The sequence below is a fragment of the Balaenoptera borealis genome (assembly GCF_965194805.1).
Source record: "Balaenoptera borealis genome assembly, chromosome: 7".
Lineage (NCBI taxonomy): Eukaryota > Metazoa > Chordata > Mammalia > Artiodactyla > Balaenopteridae > Balaenoptera > Balaenoptera borealis.
Window position 1 is genome coordinate 83,610,247 of NC_138864.1, and position 25,284 is coordinate 83,635,530.

A 25,284-nucleotide genomic window follows, 5' to 3' on the forward strand; every position below is an offset into this window, starting at 1 on the left:
TTCACACAACCCTGAAATTAAGGAACAGAATCTGTCCAACACTTGTTTTTTCTTTTTTCTTTTTTAAAATTGAAGTATAGTTGATTTATAGTATTGTGTTAATTTCAGGTGTATAGCATGGTGATTCAGTATTTCTGCAGATAATATTCTGTTATAGGTTATTACAAGATAATGGGTATAATTCCCTGTGCTATACAGGATATTCTTCTTCTTTGTCTGTTTTATATATAGTAATTTGTATCTGTTAATCCCATACCCCTGATTTGTCCCTCTCCCCTTTGATAACTACAAGTTTATTTTCTGTATCTGTGAGTCTGTTTGTTTTGCATATACAAGCATTTGTATTATTTTTAGATTCCACATATAACTGATATATAGTATTTGTCTTTCTTCCTCTGACTTATTTCACTTAGCATAATTTTCTCTAGATCCATCCACGTCGCTGTAAATTGCAGTATTTCATTCTTTTTTATGGCTAATATTCCATTGTGTGTGTGTGTGTGTGTGTGTGTGTGTGTGTGTATCGCATATTAATCCAATCATCTGTTGATGGGCACTTGGGTTGCTTCCATGTCTTGGCTATTGTAAATAGTGCTGCTTTGAACACTAAGGTGCATGTATCTTTTCAAATTGGTGTTGTAGTTTTCTGTGGATATATACCCAGGAGTGGAATTGCTGGGTCATATGGTAGTTCTATTGTGAGTTTTTTGGGTTTTTTTCACTGCACATTTTTTATTTATTTATTTTTTTTAATTAATTTATTTTTGGCTGTGTTGGGTCTTCATTTCTGTGCGAGGGCCTTCTCCAGCTGCGGCAAGCAGGGGCCACTCTTCATCGCGGTGCGCGGGCCTCTCACCACCACGGCCTCTCCCATTGCGGAGCACAGGCTCCAGACGCGCAGGCTCAGCAGTTGTGGCTCACGGGCCCAGTTGCTCCGCGGCACGCGGGATCCTCCCAGACCAGGGCTTGAACCTGTGTCCCCTGCATTGGCAGGCAGACTCTCAACCACTGCGCCACCAGGGAAGCCCCTATTGTGAGTTTTTTAAGGAACCTCCATACTGTTTTCCATAGTGGCTGCACCAATTTACATTCCCAGCAAGCGTACAAGGGTCCCCTTTTTTCTACATCCTCTCCAGAATTATTTGTAGACTTTTTGATGATAGCTATTCTAACAGGTGTGAAGTGATACCTCATTGTGGTTTTGATTTGCATTTTCTAATAATTAGCGATGTTGAGCACCTTTTCATGTGCCTGTTGGCCATCTGTAAGTCTTCTCTGGAAAAATGTCTATTCAGATCTTCTACCCATTTTTTAATTGGGCTTTTTTTTTTGATGTTAAATTGTATGAGCTGTTCGTATATTCTGGACATTAACCCCTTGTTGATTGCATCATTTGCAAATATTTTCTCCCATTATGGAAGTTGTCTTTTCATTTTTTCGATGGTTTCCTTTATGGTGCAAAGGCTTTTAAGTTTAATTAGGTCCCATTTGTTTATTTTTGCTTTTATTCCTTTTGCCTTAGGAGACTGACCCAAGAAAAAATATTGCTATGATTGATGTTAAAGAGTGTTCCCCCTATGTTCTCTTCTAGGAACTTTATGGTTTCCAGTCTTACATTTAGGTCTCTAAACCATTTTGAGTTTATTTTTGTATATGATGTGAGGGAATGTTCTCATCTCATTGTTTTACATGTAGCTGACCAGTTTTATCAGCATCACTTGTTGAAGAGATTGTCTTTTCTCCACTGTACTGTATATTACCTCCTTTGTTGTAGATTAATTTACCATAGGTGCATGGGTTTATTTCTGGGCTCTGTATTCTGTTCCACTGATCTATGTGTCTGTTTTTGTGCTGATACCATGCTGTTTTGATTACTGTGGCTTTGTAGTATAGTCTGAAGTCCAGGAGGGTTATGCCTCCAAATTTGTTCTTTTTTCTCAGGATTGCTTTGGCAATTCAGGGTCTATTGTGGTTCCATATAAATTTTAGGATTATTTGTTCTAGTTCTGTGAAAAATATCATGGGTATTTTTACAGGGATTGCATTAAATCTGTAGATTGCTTTGGGCAGTATGGCCATTTTAATAATATTTATTCTTCCAATCCAAGAGCATGGGATATCTTTCCATTAGTTTGAATCACCTTCAATTTCCATCATCAGTGTTGTATAGAGTATAGGTCTTTCACCTCCTTGGTTAAGTTTATTCCTAGGTATTTTATTTTTCTGACATGATTCTAAATGGGATTTCTAAAACTTTCTCTTTCTAATATTTCATCATCAGTGTTACAGAAACACAACCGATTTCTCTATATTAATCTTGTATACTTCCACCTTGCTGAATTCATTTATTAGTTGTAATAGTTTTTGTGGGGAGACTTTAGGGTTTTCTATATAGTATCATGTCATCTGCAAATAGTGACAATTTTACCTCTTCCCTTTCAATTTGGATACCTTTTATTTCTTTTTCTTGTCTGACTGATGTGGCTAGGACTTCCAATGCTATTTTAAATCAAAGTGGTGAGAGTGGACATCTTTGTCTTATTCCTGAATTTAGCATAAAGGCTTTCAGCTTTTCACCATTGAGTATTATACTGGCTGTGGGTTTGTCATAAATGACCTTTATGATGTTGAAATATGTTCCCTCTATACCCACCCACTTTGATGAGAGTTTTTATCATGAATGGATGTTGAATCTTGTCAAGTACTTTTCCTGTGTCTATTGAGATGATCATGTGGTTTTTTTTGTCTTTCCTTTCGTTAATGTGGTGTATCACTGATTGATTGGCGTATGTTGACCCATCCTTGTGTCCTGGAATAAATTCAGTTTATCATGGTGTATGATCCTTTTTATGTATTGTTGGATTTAGTTTGCTAATATTCTGTTGAGGATTTTTGCATTTATAACAAAATCATTGGCCTGTAGTTTTCTTTTTTGTAGTGTCGTTGTCTGGTTTTGATATCAGGGTAATAGTGACCTCCTAGAATGAATTTGGGAGTGTTCCCTCCTCTTCAGTTTTTTGAAATAGTTTAAGAAGGATAGGTATAAGTTCTTTATATGTTTGCTAGAATTCCTCTGTGAAGCTGTCTGGTCCTGGACTTTTGTTTGCTGAGAGTTTTGTTGGTTTGGTTTGGTTTGTTTTTGTTTTTATTAGATTCAATTTCACTTCACTTCTAGTGATCAGTCTGTTAAAATTGCCTGTTTCTCCTTGGCTCAGTCTTGGTAGGCTATATGTTTCTAGAAATTTGTCCATTTTTTCTACATTGTCCAATTTGTTAGCATACAAATGTTCATAGTATTCTCTTAGGATTTTCTGTATCTCTGTGGTATCAGTTGTTATTTCTCCTTTCATTTCTTATTTTATTTGGGTCCTCTCTCTTTTCTTCTTGGTGAGCCTGGCTAAAGGTTTATCAATTTTGTTTTCCTTTTCAAAAAACCAGCTCTTGGTTTCATTGATCTTTTCTACTTTTTTTTTTTTTAATCTCTATTTTATTTCCTCTCCAATCTTTATTATTTCCTTCCTTCTGCTGACTTTGGGCTTTGTTCTTTTTCTAATTCCCTTAGGTGGTGTTAGGTTGTTTGAGATTTTTCTTCTCTGAGGAAGGTCTGTATCACTATAAACTTTCCTCTTAGAACTGCTTTTGCTGCATCCCAGAGATTCTGGAAAATTGTGTTTTCATTTTCAATTTGTCTTGAGGTATTTTCTGATTTCCTCTTTGAGTTCATCATTGACCCATTGGTTTTTTTAGTAGCATATTGTTTAGTCTCCACATGTTTGTTGTTCTCCCATTTTTCTTTCTGTAGTTGATTTCTAGTTTCATACTATTGTGGTCAGGAAGAATGCTTGATATAATTACTATCCTCTTAAGTTTGCTGAGGCTTGTTTTGTGACCTAGTATGTGATCTATCCTAGAGAATGTTCCATAGGCACTTTAAAAGAATGTGTATTCTGCTTTTTTTTTGGCTGTAGTGTCCTGTAGATATCAATTAAGTCCAACTGGTCTACTGTGCCATTTAGGACCTCTACTGCCTTATTGATTTTCTATCTGCATGATCTGTCCATTGTTGTAAGTAGGGTGTTAAAGTACCCTACTATTATTGTATTATTGTCAGTTTCTCCCTTTATATCTGTTAGTATTTGCTTTATGTATTTAGGTGCTCCTGTATTGGGTGTATATGTTAATGAATATAATATCCTCTTCTTGTATTGATTCCTTTATCATTATATAATGCCCTTCTTTGTCTTTGTTTTAGCCTTTGTTTTAGTCTATTTTGTCTAATATGAGTATTGCTCCCCCTGCTATCTTGTTTCCATGTGCATGAAGTCTTTTTCCATCCCCTCACTTTCACTCTGAACGTGACTTTTGCCCTGAAGTGAGTCTCTTGTAGGCAGCATATTGAAGGGTCTTGCTTTTTTATCCAATAAGCCACCCCTTATCTTTTGATGGGAGCATTTAGTCCGCTGACATTTAAGGTAATTATTGATCAGTATGTACTTATTGTCATTTTATTTCTTGTTTTCCAGTTGTTTTTGTAGTTCTTCTTTGTCCATTTCTTCTTTTTGTCTCTCCCATTGTGGTTTGATGCATTTCTTTATAGTATACTTGAGTTCCTTTCTGTTTGGTTTTTGTGTATCTGTTGTAGGCTTTCGATTTGTGATTACCATGGAGTTCATATATGTTGACCCATAATTATATGTACTTGCTTTAAACTGATAATCATTTAAGTTTAAACACATTCTAGAAGATCTACATTTTTTACTCCTGATGTCATAGTTTATATCTCCCTTGCTTATCCCTTTACTGTTTATTGTAGTTATAGTCACTTTTATAATTTTTTTGTTTTTTTAGTATGATGGTTTTATTTACAAGTATATAATATACTGCATACTGTACATATGAGGACTGTACAGTACAAATTTATGTTCACAGTTTGACATGACAAAATATCATTATTGAATTCCATCTTTTTTTTAATCCACATACTGGTTTAAGTGATCTTCAATCCTCAGTATATATTTGTCTTTCCTATTGTTAGTTTCCCTTTCCTATAGATTCTTCTTTTCCATTTAGAGAAGACTCTTCAACATTTCTTTCAGGGTAGGTTTAGTACTGCTGAATTCTTTCAGTTTTTTGCTTGTCTGAGAAATTCTTCTCTCCTTATATAATCGTCTCTCCTTGATAATCTTGCTGGGTTGAATATCCTAGGTTGTAGGTTTTTCCCTTTCAGAACTTTGAATATATCATGCCACTCCTTCTAGCCTGCAAGGTTTCTGCAGAGAAATCAGCTGATGGCCTTATGGGGGGGTTCCCTTGTATATGACCCTGTTTTATGCTTGCTGCCTTTAGAATTCTAACTTTTGCCATTTTAATTATGATATGTCTTGGTGTGGGTCTGTTTGGGTTCATCTTGTTTGGGACCCTCTGTGCTTCCTGTACCTGGATATTTGTTTCCTTCTTTAGGTTTGGGAAGTTTTCAGCCATAATTTCTTCAAATACATTTTTGATTCCCTTCTCTCTTCTCCTTCTGGAACCCCTATAATGCAGATGTTGGCACATTTTATATTATCCCATAGATCTCATATGTTGCTTTCATTTTTTTTTCATTTTCTTTCTGTCTGCTGTACTGATTCGATAATTTCCATTTTTTTATCTTCCAGATCATTTATGTGTTCTTCTGTGTCATTTAGTCTGCTATTCATTGCTTTTAGGGTGCTTTGTATCTCACATGGAATTATTTTTGATTGGGTCTTCTTTTTATAGTTTTTGTTAAAATGATCTGTGCTTAGATCAACTCTTTCTTCATTCAGTTAGCATTTTTATTACCAACTTTTTGAACTCATTGTCTGTTACCTCTTTCATTACTTTTTCAGGGGGGTTCTCTTGCTCTTTCAATTGGGAATAGTTCCTCTGCTTTTTCATTTTACTTAACTTTCTCTGTCTCAATGAATTTAGGTGAAACAGTTACCTATTGTGGTCTTGAAGGGGTGTTTTTATGTGGGAGTGTCCCTATGTAGACTGTGTGTGCCCAGTGTTTTTGGTGTGAGGATGGGTTTTGATGTGGATGCCAGTCATGTCTTCTTCAGGATATGCTGGCCACTATCACCTTGATGGGGGTGTGGCTAGAATTGAAAGAGCTAGAGGCTGCACAGGGTGGTGTGATGCAGGACTTCCTCTCTGCTCAGTGGCCATCACACAGGGCAGAGGGCTGCTCCTAAGCTGCTGCAGTGAATGCCCTGAGGGTCAGGCTCAAGCTGGCTCTGTTCCCTTTAAGTGTATGTTTTTCCTTCTCCCTGCACTGGGGCTTGTGCACTTACAGAGGTCCAATGGCACCGCCTGTGTAGGCAGCTGCACCTCTGCTCAGATGCAGCCCAAGGTCATGTCTTTTCCCCATTTTGGTCATCCCAGATCTAGTGCAAGGTTGTGGTGTGGAGTGGGTGGGGCTGGAGCATTTGCTCAGCTAGCACTGGGGGTCATGGCATTATGGCTGTGGGAGTTGAAGCAGCTATGCTGCCATCAGACGTCTGGGCTGCTTCTGTAGTGCTGTTTTAATAAGTGCTAACAGTGGCTGCTGCTGCCTTACCTGGACCACCCCCCAGGTTCCTGGGCCACATCTGCATCCCTAGATTGAGTCTTCTCCCAGGACCTGGCTGCCCTAGATCTAGTGCCAAGCTGTGGTGTGGAATGAGCGGGGCTGGGGTGTTTGCTCAGCTCGGACTGGAGAGTGTGGTGACACCACTATGCTAGGGCAGACCTCGCTTTGCCCTGTCTGGTGGTAAGCAAGCACCCATGCGCTCCTCACAACTGGAGTCTAGGCTTCTCCAGCCTGTCTGTCTGTCCTAGCAGTTCTCCAAGCAGCCAATGGGGCTTGTCTCCTCTGTGTAGGACCCCCAGGACTGGGACACCCAGTCTCACTCCCCAGGGCAAGTATCCACCTGTCTGGTCTTCCTTTCCCTCTTAGTCCCCTCCCATGGGCTCTGTCCTGGCCTGATGCTTTTTTTCCCCATCCTATGTGATTACACGGGAATCTTTCTTGCAGCCTTGGTTGTATAGGAGTTCTCCTGCCAGTTTCCACAAGACTTGTTCCACATGTAGATGTATTTTTGATGTGTTTGTGGGGGAGGTAAGCTCCACATCCTCTTACTCTGCCATCTTGATGACTTGTTTGATATTCACATATTAATCCTTTCCAGCTACCATCACTCTATGGACTGGGTCTCACTAAGGTCACCAATAGCCTCTATAAACCTGAATTTAAATGACAGTTTTTAGACCTTGTCTTTCCTGACCCTCACAGGCATTTGGCTGTCCTGCCTTCTCCCTCCTCCTTGAAACACCACCTTCCCTTGGTTTGATATTATGCTCTCTGGTTTCTTTCCTACATCTGGCCACTCCACCTCTGTCTGTCTCCTTTTTTATATCCTCCTCCATGTGACTTCCAAATAATGGATTTCCTCCAGGCTTGGGGCCTGGCCCTCTTCCCCAGAAGAACCTCATCTATCCCTGGCCTCATTCATATGTCAGTGAGCTGGGCCAGACCTCTCCACTGTGGAGCCACTTACCTACTTGACACCTTCATCTGGACACCTCCCAGGTACCTCAAAGTGGGCACATCTCCCCAGGGTTCCCTAGCTCCATGAATGGTACAACTCTACATCCAGTTGTGCAAGTTAGTAACCTGGGGGTCAACCTTCGTCCTCATCTTCATATTCTCTCTATCAGAGTTCTGTTGTATTCTCTAAATACCCCTAGAATGGGCTCCCTGGAACCTCTCCATATGTTCAGCACCACTGTCCTGATCTGAGCACCCATCATCTCTTCTCTGGCTCACTGCAGTGTCCTACTGACTGTCCCTTTACATGGCCTCTGGCCTCCTCCAATCCGCTTTCCTAGAGGAGCCAGAGTGGTCTTTTTACAATGCACATCTGATCACATCCCTCTTTGCTTCAAACTGTTCAATGACTTTTCATTGCTTTTAGGATAAAGACCAAAATACTTAACATGACCCACAGATATTTTATGGTCTAGTCTCCACCTATCTCCTCTGCCTCCTGTTGCTCCCTCTTCCACACTGTCTGAACCACAGGCCCATCTGCTTCTTGCTGTTCTTCAAGGGCACCATGTTTTTTCCTGCCTCAGAGCCTTTACACATGCTATTTCCCCACCTGGAACACTTTCAGCTGATGAACTCCTATTCATCCTTCATGGCTCAGTTTAAATGCCACTTCCTTAGGGAGACCTTCCCTGAAACCTCATCTGTATTAGGTTCTCTTCTTAGCTTTCCCCTTTCTAGCACTCATCATGATTGTGATTAAATAATTACTTGAATGATTTTTTTTCTTAACTATGTCTTCCTCACTAGAGGGTACACCCATGAGGGCAGGTCCATTTTGTTCACCACTGGATTCTTGGTACCAGCGTAGTGCCTGGCCCGCAAGCACTGTGTTGTTCAACAAATGAAGATGCAGTGCTTTCCCTGGGGACTCAGCAGTGACCATGACACAGGCCCTACCCTCAAGGAGCTACAGTCTAGAGGAGACAGCCTCACAGGAAGCTATTACAATGGAGTGCGGTAAATGCTATAATTTACAATACCAGGTCATTGAACACTGCTAACTTCTGTCTTTGAAGACAGAAGTCACTGGACCTCAAGTTCTTTTCGGACAGGGACAAGGCAGAAATAAATGTCAGTACAGATAATGAGTCCAAAGAGATGGTCCAAGGTCATCTGTGGCCCCAGGCAGAGCTGCTCCCTCATCTCCACTCCCCTGCTGGCTCAACCCCTGGACAGGGCCAACACAGCCAGTACCCTCACAGAGCCCAGTCCCAGGGAGTCAGACACCTGGGATGAGCCAGGGACTGAAGTGAAGATACTCCTGGGCCAGCACCCGAGCCCTCCTCCTTGTCCTCTTTCCGAGTCTTCCCTGACACCAATGCCTCTTTCAGGCTCTGCATAGCATGTCTTGAAGATCGACACCTGGTCCTACACAAAGAGTTCCTTGTGTAGAAACAGCGGTTGTTTGTTGGTAGGTGACAAAGGCCCATTTCAAGCTTGACGGAATTAAAGCAGCTGCATATCCTTCAATCGTCCTAACCAGCCCCTGAGAAGGGTGGAAGCCAGCTGTAGTCCACAGACTGTCCTGCAGCCTGGCCTCCCCTCCTCTCCGCCTCTGCCTGCTGTCCTCAAACAACAGAGTCAGCAGGAAACGGGCTGGTTCTAGGAAAGGATCACAGGCTGAGGGTGGTTGGAGAGTAACGTGAACTAAAATCCCATTGGCTCTCCAGTGCCTTGAGGGCTGAGGAGTGGGCTTCGGCCTCGAAGGCGCACATGCCACAGCCTCTCCATCAGTCTGCTTGGAGCTGGGCTCTCTTCTCTAGGACAGTGTTTTCAAATGTTTTTCTGACTGTGACCTCAAATGAGAACATTTTACATTGTGAACCAGCATCTATGTATACGTACACACCTACATCTGAAATGAACATTTCATACTAGGCACAGAGCATTCTGGTATTCTGGCTCCGTTTCATTTTTTAAATAATGCTGGTTGCAACCCACCAAACCAATTTTATGATCCACTAACAAATTCTAAAGCGAAATTTAAAAAACGCTCTTCTGGGAGCCAAGGTCAGGGAGGTAGCTGTACCTTGATCTATTGTTTTTGGCTGTGAAATTCTTCTCTCCCGTCATGAAGAAAGGACTGTAGTTAATGAGCAACTACCCCCTGAGCCTGAGGGTTTGGCTCACGGTGAGGCTGCTCCGTGGATCTCAGGGCCCCCAGTGCTAGCATGAACTCCTGTGGTCTCTGTCCTCACGGGGCCCCGGCTTTGTGTCATGGTTCCCATGCAGGTCTGAGCCTCACACTCTGCTGGGCTGTCTCAGGCCAGGCCTGGGGGTCTGGATTCAGGGACACGGGGCCCTCTGTTCTCAGCTCGGTAACATCAGTACTCTGAGGCAGTCAGGGACCTTTCTGTCCAGTTAACTGCTGTTTCCCTAGCACTTAACCCAGTGGTGTAACCATTGTCACTAATGTGACACGTAGCCTCCCCCACCCCCAAATATGCCACAGGCCCAGTCCTACCTCGGGGCTGTGTGTCCCGTAGGAGGCACAAGGAATGAAATGGGGCTCAACATTGCAGCAAAGCAGACCACATGCCTTCCTTCTACTAGCATAACAGAAACAGGAAGTTGAAAAAGAGTACAGTCAGCTCAAATGCAGCCTGGAAGCCCAGAGAAGGAAAAGAACATGCTTCAAACTCCAGGCCAGCACGGCCATCTCTCAGGCTCATGAGTCCCAGAGTGATTAACTTTCAGTGGGAATCCCTTTCCCAGTCTGTCTGCCCCCGTGCAACCCAGGACAGTAGGCAGGACAGGGGGGCTGGGGAGGAGAGCCCTGACTATGGAGTCGTAGTCTGGGCTGAATTCCAGCTTCTCCTCTTAGGTGTGACCTTGGTCTGGGCCTCAGTTTCTACATCTGTAAAATGGAGACAATACTACCTACATTACAGATTGTTGCAAAGATGGGAACTAAATGGACAATGCCCTGCATTGTGCATGGCAACACAGTAAATGGTGCTGAGTAAATCATCACTGTTGTTATCATTACAACAAGTGGTAGATCGGTCTTACCAAATCTCCATTATGCCAGTGTTCTTCTGTAATGCATCTGCCAACTGGGCAATCCCCTTGGCTGTAATCTGGTTCTGGATAAGCCTGAAAGAAGAATATATCTTTTGTATCAAGTGATATTGGATTAAATCTACCCACTTCATTAGGGAGTTGGAAGGATATGATGGGATAAGAGACAGGGTCAGGGGAAGAACTGAGTCCCCTTAACTTTCAATCTTGCTGAGATTGTGTCGATCAGATCCATGAGAATAAAGAACATGCTTTAAAATGTTTAATTTTTCTGATGGGCAGAAGACCTAAATAGACATTTCTCCAAAGAAGACATACAGATGGCCAATAGGCACATGAAAAGATGCTCATCATCGCTAATAATTAGAGAAATGCAAGTCAAAACTACAATGAGGTATCACCTCACACCAGTCAGAATGGCCATCATCAAAATGTCTACAAACAATAAATGCTGGAGAGGGTGTGGAGAAAAGGAAACCCTCCTACACTGTCGGTGGGAATGTAAATTGGTACAGCCACTATGGAGAACAGTATGGAGACTCCTTAAAAAACTAAAAACAGAGCTACCATATGATCCAGCAATCCGACTCCTGGGCATATATCCAGAAAAAACCATAATTCAAAAGGATACGTGCACCCCAATATTCACAGCAGCACTATTTACAATAGCCAAGACATGGAAGCAACCTAAATGTCCATCAACAGATGAATGGATAAAGAAGATGTGGTATATATATACAATGGATTATTAGCCATAAAAAAGAATGAAATCATGCCATTTGCAGCAACATGGATGGACCTAGACATTATCATACTAAGCAAATTAAGTCATTAAGAGAGAGACAAATACCATATGATATCACTTATATGTGAAATCTGAAATACGACACAAATGAACATATCTACGAAACAAAAACAGACTCACAAAACAGACTTGTGGTTGCCAAGGGGGAGGGAAGGTTTGGGATTAGCAGATGCAAATTATTATATATAGGATAAACAACAAGGTCCTACTGTATAGCACAGGGGACTGTATTCAAAATCCTGTGATAAAACATAATGGAAAAGAATATGAAAAAGAATATATATATGTATAACTGAGTTACTTTCCTGTACAGCAGAAATTAAATACAACACTGTAGATCAACTATACTTCAGTAAATTTTTAAATGTTTAACTTTTCTGTGTATTTTTATAGTGAGCATAATGTATCTGTATATTCATATGTTACAGGTAATTTAATACATGAACATATATGTATGCATGTGTGCTTGACATTTTTCACTGCAGGGGTGCCCAATCAAAAATGTTTGGAGACTACCAGTCTGAACAACAAATTCTAAGGAACACATCTGGGGAACAGGCAGTCTGATGTCTCCTTCCAGATGGCTGGAGAAAGGCAAGGCAGTTTTTAAAGTTAAGTATTTTTTAAAGAGCTGGCCATTCTCTTCTTTGGGGGAAACAAAGGCTTCCAAGATGGTACCATGTCCTCTCCAACATCTGAGAGGGAGGGAGGAAGAACAGTTCTGCTGCTACTCATGGGTCCCAGTGGAAAAGCATCAATAATGGGACCTCTAAGAGTATACCCCATTATGTTGGGTAGCATTGATTCTAATGAAACAAAGATTTCAGATACAGCTGGGAAGCCTGGGCAATTCCCAAATTGCTCCCCTGGGAAGCCATGCTTCTAACCCACCCAGGAAAGAGCAGCACAAGTCAGTGATATGTCCATGCTTCATCACAGGTTCACACTCCTCACCCCCCAGCTATTTGTAGCATAAGGCTACTACTGAACTTGACCTTTAGAAATTCTGGGCACTGATCCAAGAAGGTAGCTGTGTACCAGGAAGATAATGACCTATATTACTGTGACTAATGAGATTACAGAAATTAAGCCAGTCCCTTAAGGAGGCAGTATAGCATGTGGTTAAAAGCTCTGCTCATATACATACACCCACTCCCCACTTCTCAGCTGCAGATCCTTGAAGAAATAAACTTAAGCTTTCTATTCCTCGGCTGCCTGATCTGTAAAATGGGAATAACTATAAGAGAACCCCACTACCCTGGGTGTGTGAGGTTTCAATAGGAGGATGTGTACGAAGTAGTTCTCATCATTTCTACCATGGCGCCCAGGGGAAGGGAGCTCTTGTCACCGTTCCTGCCCAAGCACACAGGACTCGGTGGCTCTGCTGCAGCCAGGACCCAGTGATCCCCGCCCCATCTCTCAAAGACTGGGGCCCCTGGGCTGAGTGGCAGAGGTGAGACCTTCTGGTAAGCACAGCCACAGTGTGACTTGGACATTTTTGCAAAAGGAGCAAAAATAGGACCTGGAAGTGGGCATTGAGTTCTGCATTCAGTTAAATTCTGCTATTTCCTAATCACCCCTTCCACAGTTGCGACCACTGGCACCACCTACACCTTGCTGGGGGGAGGGTGAGCTGCCTGAAGCCTAGACCAGGCAAGAGCCTGGGTAGGAGGAGAAGTAAAAAGCCTGGCAGTGCTCAGGCACATATGCCCACTGGCTACCTTCACTGCAGCCAGTGTAGTCTGTGCTGGCACAAAGAGCTAAGACTCACTCTCTAGCCCTGTTCTAGCTCTGTTCTCGTGGAGGGGCTGGCCTGACACCTAGGGCAGGGCATAAAAGAAAGTCTACAGGTCAGAAAGAAAAGGAATAAAACAAAACAAAACAAAACAAAAAAACAGATGTAAAAGTAGCACACTCTGGGTTTTTTTGTTTTTACAGAAATTGACATGGTGATCTAAAATTCACATGGAAATGCAAGGGACCCAGAATAGTCAAAACAATATTGAGAAAGAAGAACAAAGTTGGAAGACGCACATTTCCTGGTTTCAAAACTTATTATGAAGTTACAATAATCAGGACAGTGTGGTCCTGGCATGATGATAAACATATCGCTCGATGAACTAGAATAGAAGGTCCAGAAATAAACTCACACGTTTATGGTCAACTGATTTTTGACAAAAGTGTCAGGGCCATTCAAAATGGAAAGAGACTTTTCAACACGTGGTGCTAGGACAACTGGATATCTACATGCAATAAAATGAAGCTGGACCCCTAACACCTCATACCATACACAGAAATGAACTCCAAATGGATCAAAGACCTAAATGTAAGAGCAAAACTATAACACTTAAAGGAAATCTTTGTGACCTTGGATTAGCCAATGATTTCTTAGTAAGATACCTAAAGCACGAGCAACTAAACAAAAAATAGATAAATTAGACTTTATCAAAATTAAATACTTTGGTGCTTCAAAGGTCACTCTCAAGAAAGTGAAAAACCTCACAGAAAGAGAGGAAATATTTGCAAATTGTGTATCTAGTTAATGTCTAGCACCCAGAATATATAAACAACACAGCAATAAAAAGGCATATAACCCAATTTACAAATGGACAAAGGATGTGGAGACAGTTCTCTAAAGATATACACAAATGACCAATATGCACATGAAAAGACACCCAACACTGTTAGCGGTCAGGGAAATGCATCAAAACCATGATGAGATACCACTTCACACCCAGTAGGATGGCATTACCCAAAAAGATAGACAATAGCAAGTGCTGGTGAGGATGTGGAGAAATGGGGACCTTCATACATGACTGGTGGAAATGTAAATAGCACAACCACTTTGAAAAACAGTTTGGCATTTAACACAGAGTGACCATATGACCCAGCAATTCTATTCCTAAGTATATACCCAAGAGAAATGAAAACATATGTTCACAAACAAGTGCGCAAATGTTCACAGTAGCATTATTCATAATAGTCATAAAGTATAAACGACCCAAATGTCCACCAACTGAAGAATGGACAAACAAAACATGGACTGTCCATACAATGGAATATCATTCAGCCATAAAAAGCAATGGAGTACTGATATATGCTACAATGTAGATGAACCTTGAAAACTTATGCTAGTGAAAGAACATAGAAACAAAAGGTCATATATTGTATGACTGCATTTCTGTGAAATGCCCAGAATAGGCAAATCCATAGAGACTGGAAGTAGATTAGCAGGTGCCAGGGACTAAGGGAGGAGAAGGATGGGGAGTGATCACTGAACGCGTACAGGTTTCTGGCGAGTAGGGGAGGTAGGTAGTTTTGTAAAATGTTGTAGAATTATAGTGGTGATGGTTGCACAATCTTATAAATATGCAAAAAACCACTGAACTGTACACTTCAAAAGCGTGACTTTATGATATGTGAATCTTAAAAAATATTTCAAAAGATATATCTCAAAAATATTTTTTTAAAAAAAGCACAGTGTTGAATCTGAATTACCATAAATGTTTCAACGTCTGGTTGACTTTCAGCATCTCTGCCAAGCTCTCTGCCACTTCATCATCAAGTTCATTTTTGGTGAGCCTGGAAAAGAAAGGAAGTGTCGACTCAGGGCAGCCCTACCTGGCACCCACTCTCCACTGAGTTCACAGAAGCGGGATCCCAGCCCAGGCGTCTCCAGCTTATGCTGCTAATCACTTGCTGAGAACCCAGCAAACAGCCAGGCTCCAAGCCAGCCTCTGAGCCCCGCAGACAACAAACGGAGGTTCATTTCTAGTGCAAACCCTTCACCCAAGCTCCTACTTCTTAGCCCGGCTGCTGCGGGGGGAGCCCATACTCCCTCCCCATCCTTGCTGAGCCCTCAGATCTCTCAGAAGACGGGCCCACAGAAAGCGAGGGGCCAGTGCCTGCTTCTCGGGTCTCCTCCAGCCGATAAGATCCCTTGAACAACACGGACAGTGTGTTACTAAACTCAGTCAGATGAAGACCTAGAAAAGCCTGCCGACTGCGCATTGAAATGTGTTCATCACTTTGCTCCGAGGCCAGTTATGAAGGACCCGAGTTCTGTGACTGAAAGTTCAGGAAGTCTCTCAGTTGTTCGTAAAAGCAGGAAGTGGTCTGGATAAAGCACAGAGGGCTAGAAGCTCCTGGTTGTAAAGAGGATTAAACCCTGTTGTGCCAGTGGATGAAAGAATAAATAAGGAAGGAGAAAAGAATATAAAGAACATTAAAAAAATCATTCCTTGAAGGGCAATTTGGTAGTGTCTATCCACATTTTAAAAGTGTTTCACTTTGGGCCAACAATTCGACGTCTAGAAATCCACCTTATGGTGTGCAAAGACATTACACACAGGTTCTATACATGCAGTATTGGTTGCAGTCTTTTCGGTCATAATGTAAGATGTGAACAAATTTCAGTATCAGTAGAGGCAGCCAGCAAAATACATTGTGAGTGTACATTCAAGGGACACTGTGCAACCTTTAGAGAGAATGAGGTAGGATGAAGAAAGAGGCAGAAGAGCATGGGGCTCAAGATGCTTTGAGCCAGACATGCTGGCTGGGAATGGCTTACTAGCAGGGTGACCACAGCACGTGGTTGAACTTCTCTGGGCCTGAGTTTTCTCACCAGCAAATGTGAACAGTAATGGTACAGCCCTCATAACACAGTTGTGAGAATGAGTTAATACATGGAAAAGGCTGAGAACAATGTGTGATGTACGGTGAGTCCTCAAGAGATGCTGGGGACTGACATTATTATTATCCACCTAGACCTGTGGTTCTCAACTGGGGTGACTTCCCCTCCAGGGGACACTTGCCAATGTCTGGAGACAATTTCGATTGTCACAATTAGGGGTCACTACTGCTATCTAATGGGTAGAGGCCAGGGATTCTGCTAAACATCTTACAATGCACAGGACAGCCTCTCAACAAAAAAGAATTATTTGGACCAAAATGTCAACAGTGTTGAGATTGAGAAACCCTGACATAAAAGGACATGTCAAATATGTACAATATATGGTTGAGATATTTTTTAGTTTTTAGTCACTTGCTAAATGCTATTCAGTTTCATAAGAAGAGTGATATTTATTTGAATATACATTCAAATGCTAGAAATAAAAGATTATATTTAGAAAGCATGAGGGAGGAGGTTCTTTCACTTCCTACTTTCCCGACTTCAGTGTCTTATATTTTTTTCAAAAAAGCATGTATTACTTTTCAAAATCTTTTAAAAGATTTTTTGAGGGGAAAAGGAAAATGCACTTACTGGCCAGCAGGTCTAGTATCCGAATTCTCATAATGATGACATTTTCATTAACTGATTTAGCCAGTATCTCATGAGGAGGATACAGAGACATGTAATATAACTTCCTTTCCCGGAAGCAATTTATGATACAGGCAAGTAAATAAATAAAAATATGGTAAATGACCAAAAAAAGGAACAACCAAAAGAAAGAAAAAATGCATCACTTTCAGAAGGTAACATACAGTTAACTAGTGGCCCTGGAGTGCAGAGAGCGAGCGAGGGCTGTGGGCTTCCCGTGACAGGTGAGCTGGAGCATGAAGGCCAAGTCCTGATGTGACTACCTGGGGACGGAGGAGGCTACACGGGGGGTAGGCAGTTTAAGAGGAAGAAGGGAGAAAGTTTTGAGACAAGTGCATGAAAGTTGGACTCCTCAAGGCATATCTGAGGGTGTTCCGAGGATATCCTGACAGAATAGCTAGCCTTCTGGTTTTCCTGAGGCCTAGGGTGGGCAAAGAAGGCTAAGGTCTCAAACTCATGTTCCTGGGACCCATTCCACCCATTCTGTACTTGTTTGTGCTTCTGGGAATGGCTATTTTCTTCTCTAGGAGGAAATGAAATTATAAACCTTCCTTTGAGGAAAGGCCTAGAGCCTTTACAACGGAGAGGCAGCCTTTCAGTTAAGATTCCAGGCTGTGCACAGTCTGGAAAAATCCCTGAGACCCAACCGTTCAAAATGACTCTGGTTATTACCAGAATATTCTCAGAGACGCATTCTGCTGCAGGGCGCACGCGAGGCTCCTTCCTCCTTCTGTAGAAATGCCATTGAATGCGAGACTAGGAAGGAAAAACATTTGGGGTAGGTTATTAAAAACACGTCTACATTTGGCTTTGGTTTCAGCAACTAAAACGGCTGGCAAGACTCCACCTGGAGGTGGTTCCTGCCTGAGCTGACTTGAAGCAGGAAGCGTAAGTGCCGGCCTCGCCAGCAGCCACTCAGGCTTTGCTATTCCAGAGCCCAGGATGAGGACAATCACGAGACTGCTCGAGGAGACGCCAGACAGGAAACAGGACATGGCAAGACCTGGTCACACGGGCTGAGGAGGCCTGGCGAGCTCTGCTTCGGCGGCTGACACCTTACAGGCGCCTGTCAGTGAGGCCTGGAGAAGTTTCCTCTGTTCTTGTAAGGAAGGAACTCTGCTACTGCCCCCACCGTATTAAACCCTTTGTCAGTGACAGGAAGGACACGGGCAACCAGGAGACCCCCGAGTCTCAGAGATTTGGCCAGAGGCCTAAAGGAGGGCCAGGGAGGACCAAGTCTTGTTTACAGAGGTGAAGGGTCCCCTCTTGTCCCAGCACCATCCTGAGAAATGAGGAAGGGGCAGGAATCTGTGGCCCAGTGTCTCTTTCAGTTTTGTCTGGACTGAAGAATTCCTCCCCAACCCCCAAGGGGCACGGGAAGACTGCAGAGGGGCTGGCAATGTCTAGTCTTGATCTGACTGGTGTGTGCACATGTCACATCACGGAGCTGAAAACTTAAGCATAATATACTGAACTGTATGCCTCTTCTATGTCGATAAAAACGTTTTTAAACAGAAAAAGAAAAACCACACACACAAATACCTTCCCTGTTAGGAATGCCAGCCACCCTCTTTCCCTTGGCTCCTCCTCTGGTAAAACAAGAGGAACACCAGGAATGACCAGGTTGGCCCTGAAGACAGCAGGTCTCAGAAGGCAGCAGTTACCTCAAGTTAGTCAAGCTGGGGTGGTTCCTCAGAGCCTCTGCGAAGGCCGTTGCTCCTTCATCACCGATTTGATTGCCCCACATCCTGAGGGCAGAGGCAAGACAGTGAAAGTTACCTCATGCTCATCCCTTATTTTCTGCTCATGGCCATGGCATGTATACTCAACAGGCAGATGTTTCTGCTCCATCCCTGGAGCTGTGGCCTGGAGATGAATCCCTCCACCAGCCCCTTAGTGAGCTGCTCGGGAGGAAAAAAAGCAGTAGAAGGCTTGTGAACAGAAGTCAAATCAGACAGCTGCACAATTAGAAACCAAGTCTCACCCCTGAGCTTTTGGAGAGCTGTCAGTCAGAGCCTGAGCTCACAACTATCCCTGAAATGTCACCTGAAAGATATACAGGTTGGCGGCAGCTTGAAAGGAAGGCCTGTAGCGGTGCCAGACTCCCAATATCCATTTGACCCTGTGCAGGGGTGCCGGACATTCTTGAAGACATAGTTGGTCTTGCATGAAGCAAAGATCAGAAAGCACACTGAGAAAACTTATCAACAATTTCCCTGGTATGTAAAGAGGAGGTGACCAAACCACGCTGTTCAGATTGTTGCAGTTTTGGTGGGGAGGTGCAATGACAAGCCGTATTCTCTCCCCCACAGTAGAAAGCCTTAGAGCATCTGGCTAAATCGCGGGTCTGCATGGTAAGACGTTGGGCTCCCATCCTGGCCCTGCCCCCCACCACCTGTGCATGCTTGGGTAATGCATAGTCTCTGAGGTCTTAGTCTCCTCATCTGTAAAGCAGGAATAAGAAGAGCATTTCCTCATAGAGTTGTTGTGAGGATTAAGTGAGTTAATATATGCGAAGCACTCCAAACAGTGCTGAGCCTATAATAAGAGTCAGCTATTCCTAAAAGGCTGAGGGTCACTGTCTACAGAAAGCAAGTCTGCCAGGCCCACCACAGAACTGGGGCTGCCTCAGCTACACGCTCTCACCAGGCAAGCGGCCTGCTGACATCCCTGCCGGTATGGCTTCTAAAACCCCAGAATGAGAGTTTTCAGCATTTTGCATAAAAAGTGTGTGTACTAGATACAACTGCATGGTATCAAACTTTTAATAAAGTGGAAAACTACTCATGACATGAGATTAAGTGAAAAAAGGTAGAATAAAATTCTGTACAGATAGTTTGACGTCTACCATATTAAAAAAAATAGTATAGAGAGAACATACACTGCATGAGAGAGAGCAAGAAAGCTTAGCTGACCTCAAGTGTTGACAATAATTATTTCTGAGAAGATGATCTCCATTATACTGTTCATATTTTCCATAGTTTACAAATAAAATTATCTATGTTTCTTTTAGAATCAGAGAAAAAATTATAACTATATGAAAAGCTGTAGTCTCCTGAATCAAAACCATAATGAAATATCACCTCACACCCATATGGATGGTTACTATCAGAACACCAGAAAATAACAAGTTGTTGGTAAGGATGTGGAGAAATTGGAACCCCTGTGCACTGTTAGTAGGAATGTAAAATGGTATAGCTGCTGTAAAAAACAATATGGTGGTTCCTCAAAAAATTAAAAATAGAATTACCATGTGATCCAGCAATTCCACTTCTGGGTATATACCCAAAAGGATTTAAATCAGGGTCTCAAAGAGATATATGTACACCCATGTACACAGCAGCATTAGTCACAAGAGCTAAAAGGTGGAAACAATCCAAGTGTCCATTGACAGATGAATGGATAAACAACTGTGGTATATATTGAATGGTCTATTACACCGCCTTAAAAAGGAAGGAAAGTCTGACACATGCTACAACATGGATAAACCATGAGGACATCATGCTGAGTAAAAGAAGCCAGCCACAAAAGAAGACAAATACTGTATGACTCCACTTACATGACTCCCTACAGTAGTCAAATTCACAGGAACAGAGGGTACTATAGAAAGGTGGTTGCCAGGGCTGAGGGGAGGGGAGAATGAGTTTCTGTTTTGCAAGATAAAGAGTTCTGGAGATGGATAATGGTGATGGTTGCACAACTATATGAATGTGGTTGCACAACTATATGAATGTACTTCATGCCACTGAACTGTACACTTAAAAGGTTAAGATGGTAACTTTTATGTTATGTGTATTTTCAATAAAAAAATGAATTAAAAAAGCCTCCAGAGACAAGGTGGCAGAGTAGAAGGATGTGAGCTCACCTCTTTTTACGAAAACACCAAAATTACAACTAAATGATGAACAACCATTGACAAAAAAATGCTGGAACCTACCAAACAAGATGTCCTACATCCAAAGACAAAGAAGAACCCACAACAAGACAGTTTGAGGGGTGCAATCGTGATAAAATCAAATCCCATACCCGCCAAGTGGGCAACCCACAAACTGGAAAACTATCACAGAAGTTCTCCCACAGGACTGAAAGTTCTGAGCTTCACATCAGGCTCCCCAGCCTGTGGGTCTGGCAATGGGAGGAGGAAGAGGACCAGAGAATCTGCCTTTGAAGGCCAGCAGGATTTGATCACAGGAATTCCACAGGACTGGGGGAAAAAGAAACTCCACTCTTGGAGGGCGCACATAAGGTCTTGTGCACACCAGGACCCAGGGAAAAAAGCAGTGACCTCACCTAAGAGCCTAGGCCAGACCTATCTGCTGGTGTTGGAGGGTTTCCTGCGAAGGCAGGGGGCGGCTGTAGCTCACTGTGGGGACAAAGACACTGGTGGTGGTAGTTCTCGGGAGTACTCATTGGTGTGAGCCCTCCTGGAGGCTGCCATATTTTCACCAAGACCTGGCCCCACCCAATAGCTTGTAGGTTCCAGTGCTGGGTCACCTCAGGCCAACCAAGTGGGAACACAGCCCCACCCATCAGCAGACAGGCGGCTTAAAGTCTTCCTGACCACACAACTGCCCGCTAAACACACCCCCTGACACAGCCCTGCGCATCAGAGGGACAAGACTCAGCTCCACCCACCAGTGGGCAGGAACCAGTCCCTCCCACCAGGAAGCCTGCACAAGCCTCTTAGACCAGCCTCATCCACCAGGGGGCAGACAGCAGAAGCAACAAGAACTACAACCCTGCAGACTGTGGAACGGAAACCGTGATCACAGAAAGTTAGACAAAATGAGACAGCAGAGGAATATTTCGCAGATGAAGGAAAAAGATAAAACCTCAGAAGAACAACTAAGTGAAGTGGAGATAGGCAATCTACCCAGGAAAGAATTCAGAGTAATGATAAGAAAGATGATCCAAGATCTCGGAAAAAGAATGGAGGCACAGATTGAGAAGATACAAGAAATGTTTAACAAAGACCTAGAAGAACTAAATAACAAACAAACAGACAATAAAATAAATGAAATAAAAAATACAGTAGGGGAGAGAGAGAAGATGGCGGAAGAGTAAGACGCGGAGATCACCTTCCTCCCCACAGATACATCAGAAATACATCTACACGTGGAACTGCTCCTATAGAACACCCACTGAACGGTGGCAGAAGACCTCAGACCTCCCAAAAGGCAAGAAACTCCCCACATACCTGGGTAGGGCAAAAGAAAAAAGAAAAAACAGAGACAAAAGAATAGGGACAGGACCTGCACCAGTGGGAGGGAGCTGTGAAGGAGGAAAGGTTTCCACACACTAGGAAGCCCTTTGCGGGGGGGACACTGCGGGTGGTGGAGGGGGGAAACTTCGGAGCCATGGAGGAGAGCGCAGCAACGAGTGCGGAGGGCAAAGCGGAGAGATTCCCGCACAGAGGATCAGTGCCAATCAGCACTCACCAGCACGAGAGGCTTGTCTGCTCACCCGCCGGGGCGGGCGGGGGCTGGGAGCTGAGGCTCGGGCTTCAGTCAGATCCCAGGGAGAGGACTGGGGTTGGCGGCGTGAACATAGCCTGAAGGGGTTAGTGCACCACGGCTAGCCGGGAGGGACTCCGGGAAAAGGTCTGGAGCTGCCGAAGAGGCAAGAGACTTTTTCTTGCCTCTTTGTTTCCTGGTGCCCGAGGAGAGGAGGAGAGGGGATTAAGAATGCTGCTTAAGGGAGCTCCAGAGACGAGCCGCGGCTATCAGCGTGGACCCCAGAGACGGGCATGAGACACTAAGGCTGCTGCTGCCGCCACCAAGAAGCCTCTGTGCGAGCACAGATCACTATCCACACCTCCCCTCCCGGGAGCCTGTGCAGCCCGCCACTGCCAGGGGCCCACAATCCAGGGACAACTTCCCCGGGAGAACGCACGGAGCACCTCAGGCCGCTTCAACGTCACGGTGGCCTCTGCCGCCACAGGCTCGCCCTGCATCCGTACCCCTCCCTCCCCCCGGCCTGAGTGAGCCAGAGCCCCCATATCAGCTGCTCCTTTAACCCCGTCCTGTCTGAGCGAAGAACAGACGCCCTCAGGCGACCTACACGCAGAGGCAGGGCCAAATCCAAAGCTGAACCCCGGGAGCTGTGCCAACAGAGAAGAGAAAGGGATTTCTCCCAGCAGCCTCAGAAGCAGCAGATTAAAGCTCCACAATCAACTTGATGTACCCTGCATCTGTGGAATACCTGAATAGACAACGAATCATCCCAAATTGAGGAGGTGGACTTTGGGAGCAGGATATATTTTTTCCCCTTTTCCTCTTTTTGTGAGTGTGTATGTGTATGCTTCTGTGTGAGATTTTGTCTGTATAGCTTTGCTTTCACCATTTGTCCTAGGGTTCTGTCCATCCGTTTTTTGTTTTGTTTTTACTTAAAAAATTTTTTTTTCTTCATAAGTATTTTTTATTCTTTATTTTAATAACTTTATATTATCTTACTTTATTTTATTTTATTTTATCCTCTTTCTATCTTCTTTCTATTTTTTCTCCCTTTTATTCTGAGCCGTGTGGATGAAAGGCTCTTGGGGCTCCAGCCAGGCATCAGGGCTGTGCCTCTGAGGTGGGAGAGCCAACTTCAGGACACTGGTCCACAAGAGACCTCCCAGCTCCACGTAATACCAAACGGCAAAAAACTCCCAGAGATCTCCATCTCAACACCAAGACCCAGCTTCATTCAACGACCAGCAAGCTACAGTGCTGGACACCCTACACCAAACAACTAGCAAGACAGGAACACAGCCCCATCCATTAGCAGAGAGGCTGCCTAAAATCATAAGGCCACAGACACCCCAGAACACACCACCAGATGTGGAACTGCCCACCAGAAAGACAAGATCCAGCCTCATCCACCAGAACACAGGCACTAGTCCCCTCCACCAGGAAGCCTACACAACCCACTGAACCAACCTTAGCCACTGGAGACAGACACCAAAAACAACGGGAACTACGAACATGCAGCCTGCAAAAAGGAGACCTCAAACACAGTAAGCTAAGCAAAATGAGAAGACAGAAAAACACACAGCAGATGAAGGAGCAAGGTAAAAACACACCAGACCTAACAAATGAAGAGGAAATAGGCAGTCTACCTGAAAAAGAATTCAGAATAATGATAGTAAAGATGATCTAAAATCTTGGAAATAGAACAGACAAAATGCAAGAAACATTTAACAAGGACCTAGAAGAACTAAAGAGGAACCAAGCAATGATGAAAAACACAATAAATGAAATTAAAAATACTCTAGAAGGGATCAATAGCAGAATAACTGAGGCAGAAGAATGGATAAGTGACCCGGAAGATAAAATAGTGGAAATAACTACTGCAGAGCAGAATAAAGAAAAAAGAATGAAAAGAACTGAGGACAGTCTCAGAGACCTCTGGGACAACATTAAACGCACCAACATTCGAATTATAAGGGTCCCAGAAGAAGAAGAAGAGAAAAAGAAAGGGACTGAGAAAATATTTGAAGAGATTATAGTTGAAAACTTCCCTAATATGGGAAAGGAAATAGTTAATCAAGTTCTGGAAGCACAGAAAGTCCCATACAGGATAAATCCAAGGAGAAACACGCCAAGACACATATTAATCAAACTATCAAAAATTAAATATAAAGAAAACATATTAAAAGCAGCAAGGGAAAAACAACAAATAACACACAAGGGAATCCCCGTAAGGTTAACAGCTGATCTTTCAGCAGAAACTCTGCAAGCCAGAAGGGAGTGGCAGGACATATTTAAAGTGATGAAGGAGAAAAATCTACAACCAAGATTACTCTACCCAGCAAGGATCTCATTCAGATTTGATGAAGAAATCAAAACCTTTACAGACAAGCAAAAGCTGAGAGAGTTCAGCACCACCAAACCAGCTTTACAACAAATGCTAAAGGAACTTCTCTAGGCAAGAAACACAAGAGAAGGAAAACACCTACAATAACAAACCCAAAACATTTAAAGAAAATGGGAATAGGAACATACATATCGATAATTACCTTAAATATAAATGGATTAAATGCTCCCACCAAAAGACACAGACTGGCTGAATGGATACAAAAACAAGACCCGTATATATGCTGTCTACAAGAGACCCACTTCAGACCTAGGGACACATACAGACTGAAAGTGAGGAGATGGAAAAAGATATTCCATGCAAATGGAAATCAAAAGAAAGCTGGAGTAGCAATTCTCATATCAGACAAAATAGACTTTAAAATAAAGACTATTACAAGAGACAAAGAAGGACACTACATAATGATCAAGGGATTGATCCAAGAAGAAGATAAAACAATTGTAAATACTTATGCACCCAACATAGGAGCACCTCAATACATAAGGCAAATACTAACAGCCATAAAAGGGGAAATCAACAGTAACACAATCATAGTAGGGGACTTTCACACCCCACTTTCACCAATGGACAGATCATCCAAAATGAAAATAAATAAGGAAACACAAGCTTTAAATGATACATTAAACAAGATGGACTTGATTGATATTTATAGGACATTCCACCCCAAAA

General features: G+C 43.1%; 1 protein-coding gene across 3 annotated transcripts in view; it reads right to left on the reverse strand.

Annotated features, from left to right (window-relative positions):
• Nucleotides 1-25,284, reverse strand: part of NOD1 (nucleotide binding oligomerization domain containing 1) — a 141,052-nt gene that overhangs the window by 42,903 nt on the left and 72,865 nt on the right. For all 3 annotated transcript variants that reach the window (XM_082397944.1, XM_082397943.1, XM_082397945.1), the window contains 4 exons: nt 18,423-18,506; nt 17,431-17,514; nt 14,937-15,020; nt 10,625-10,708 (listed from right to left, as the gene is read on the reverse strand). In XM_082397944.1, coding sequence (XP_082254070.1) covers nt 10,625-10,708; nt 14,937-15,020; nt 17,431-17,514; nt 18,423-18,506 — 336 coding nt within the window. The remainder of the gene's footprint in view (nt 1-10,624; nt 10,709-14,936; nt 15,021-17,430; nt 17,515-18,422; nt 18,507-25,284) is intronic.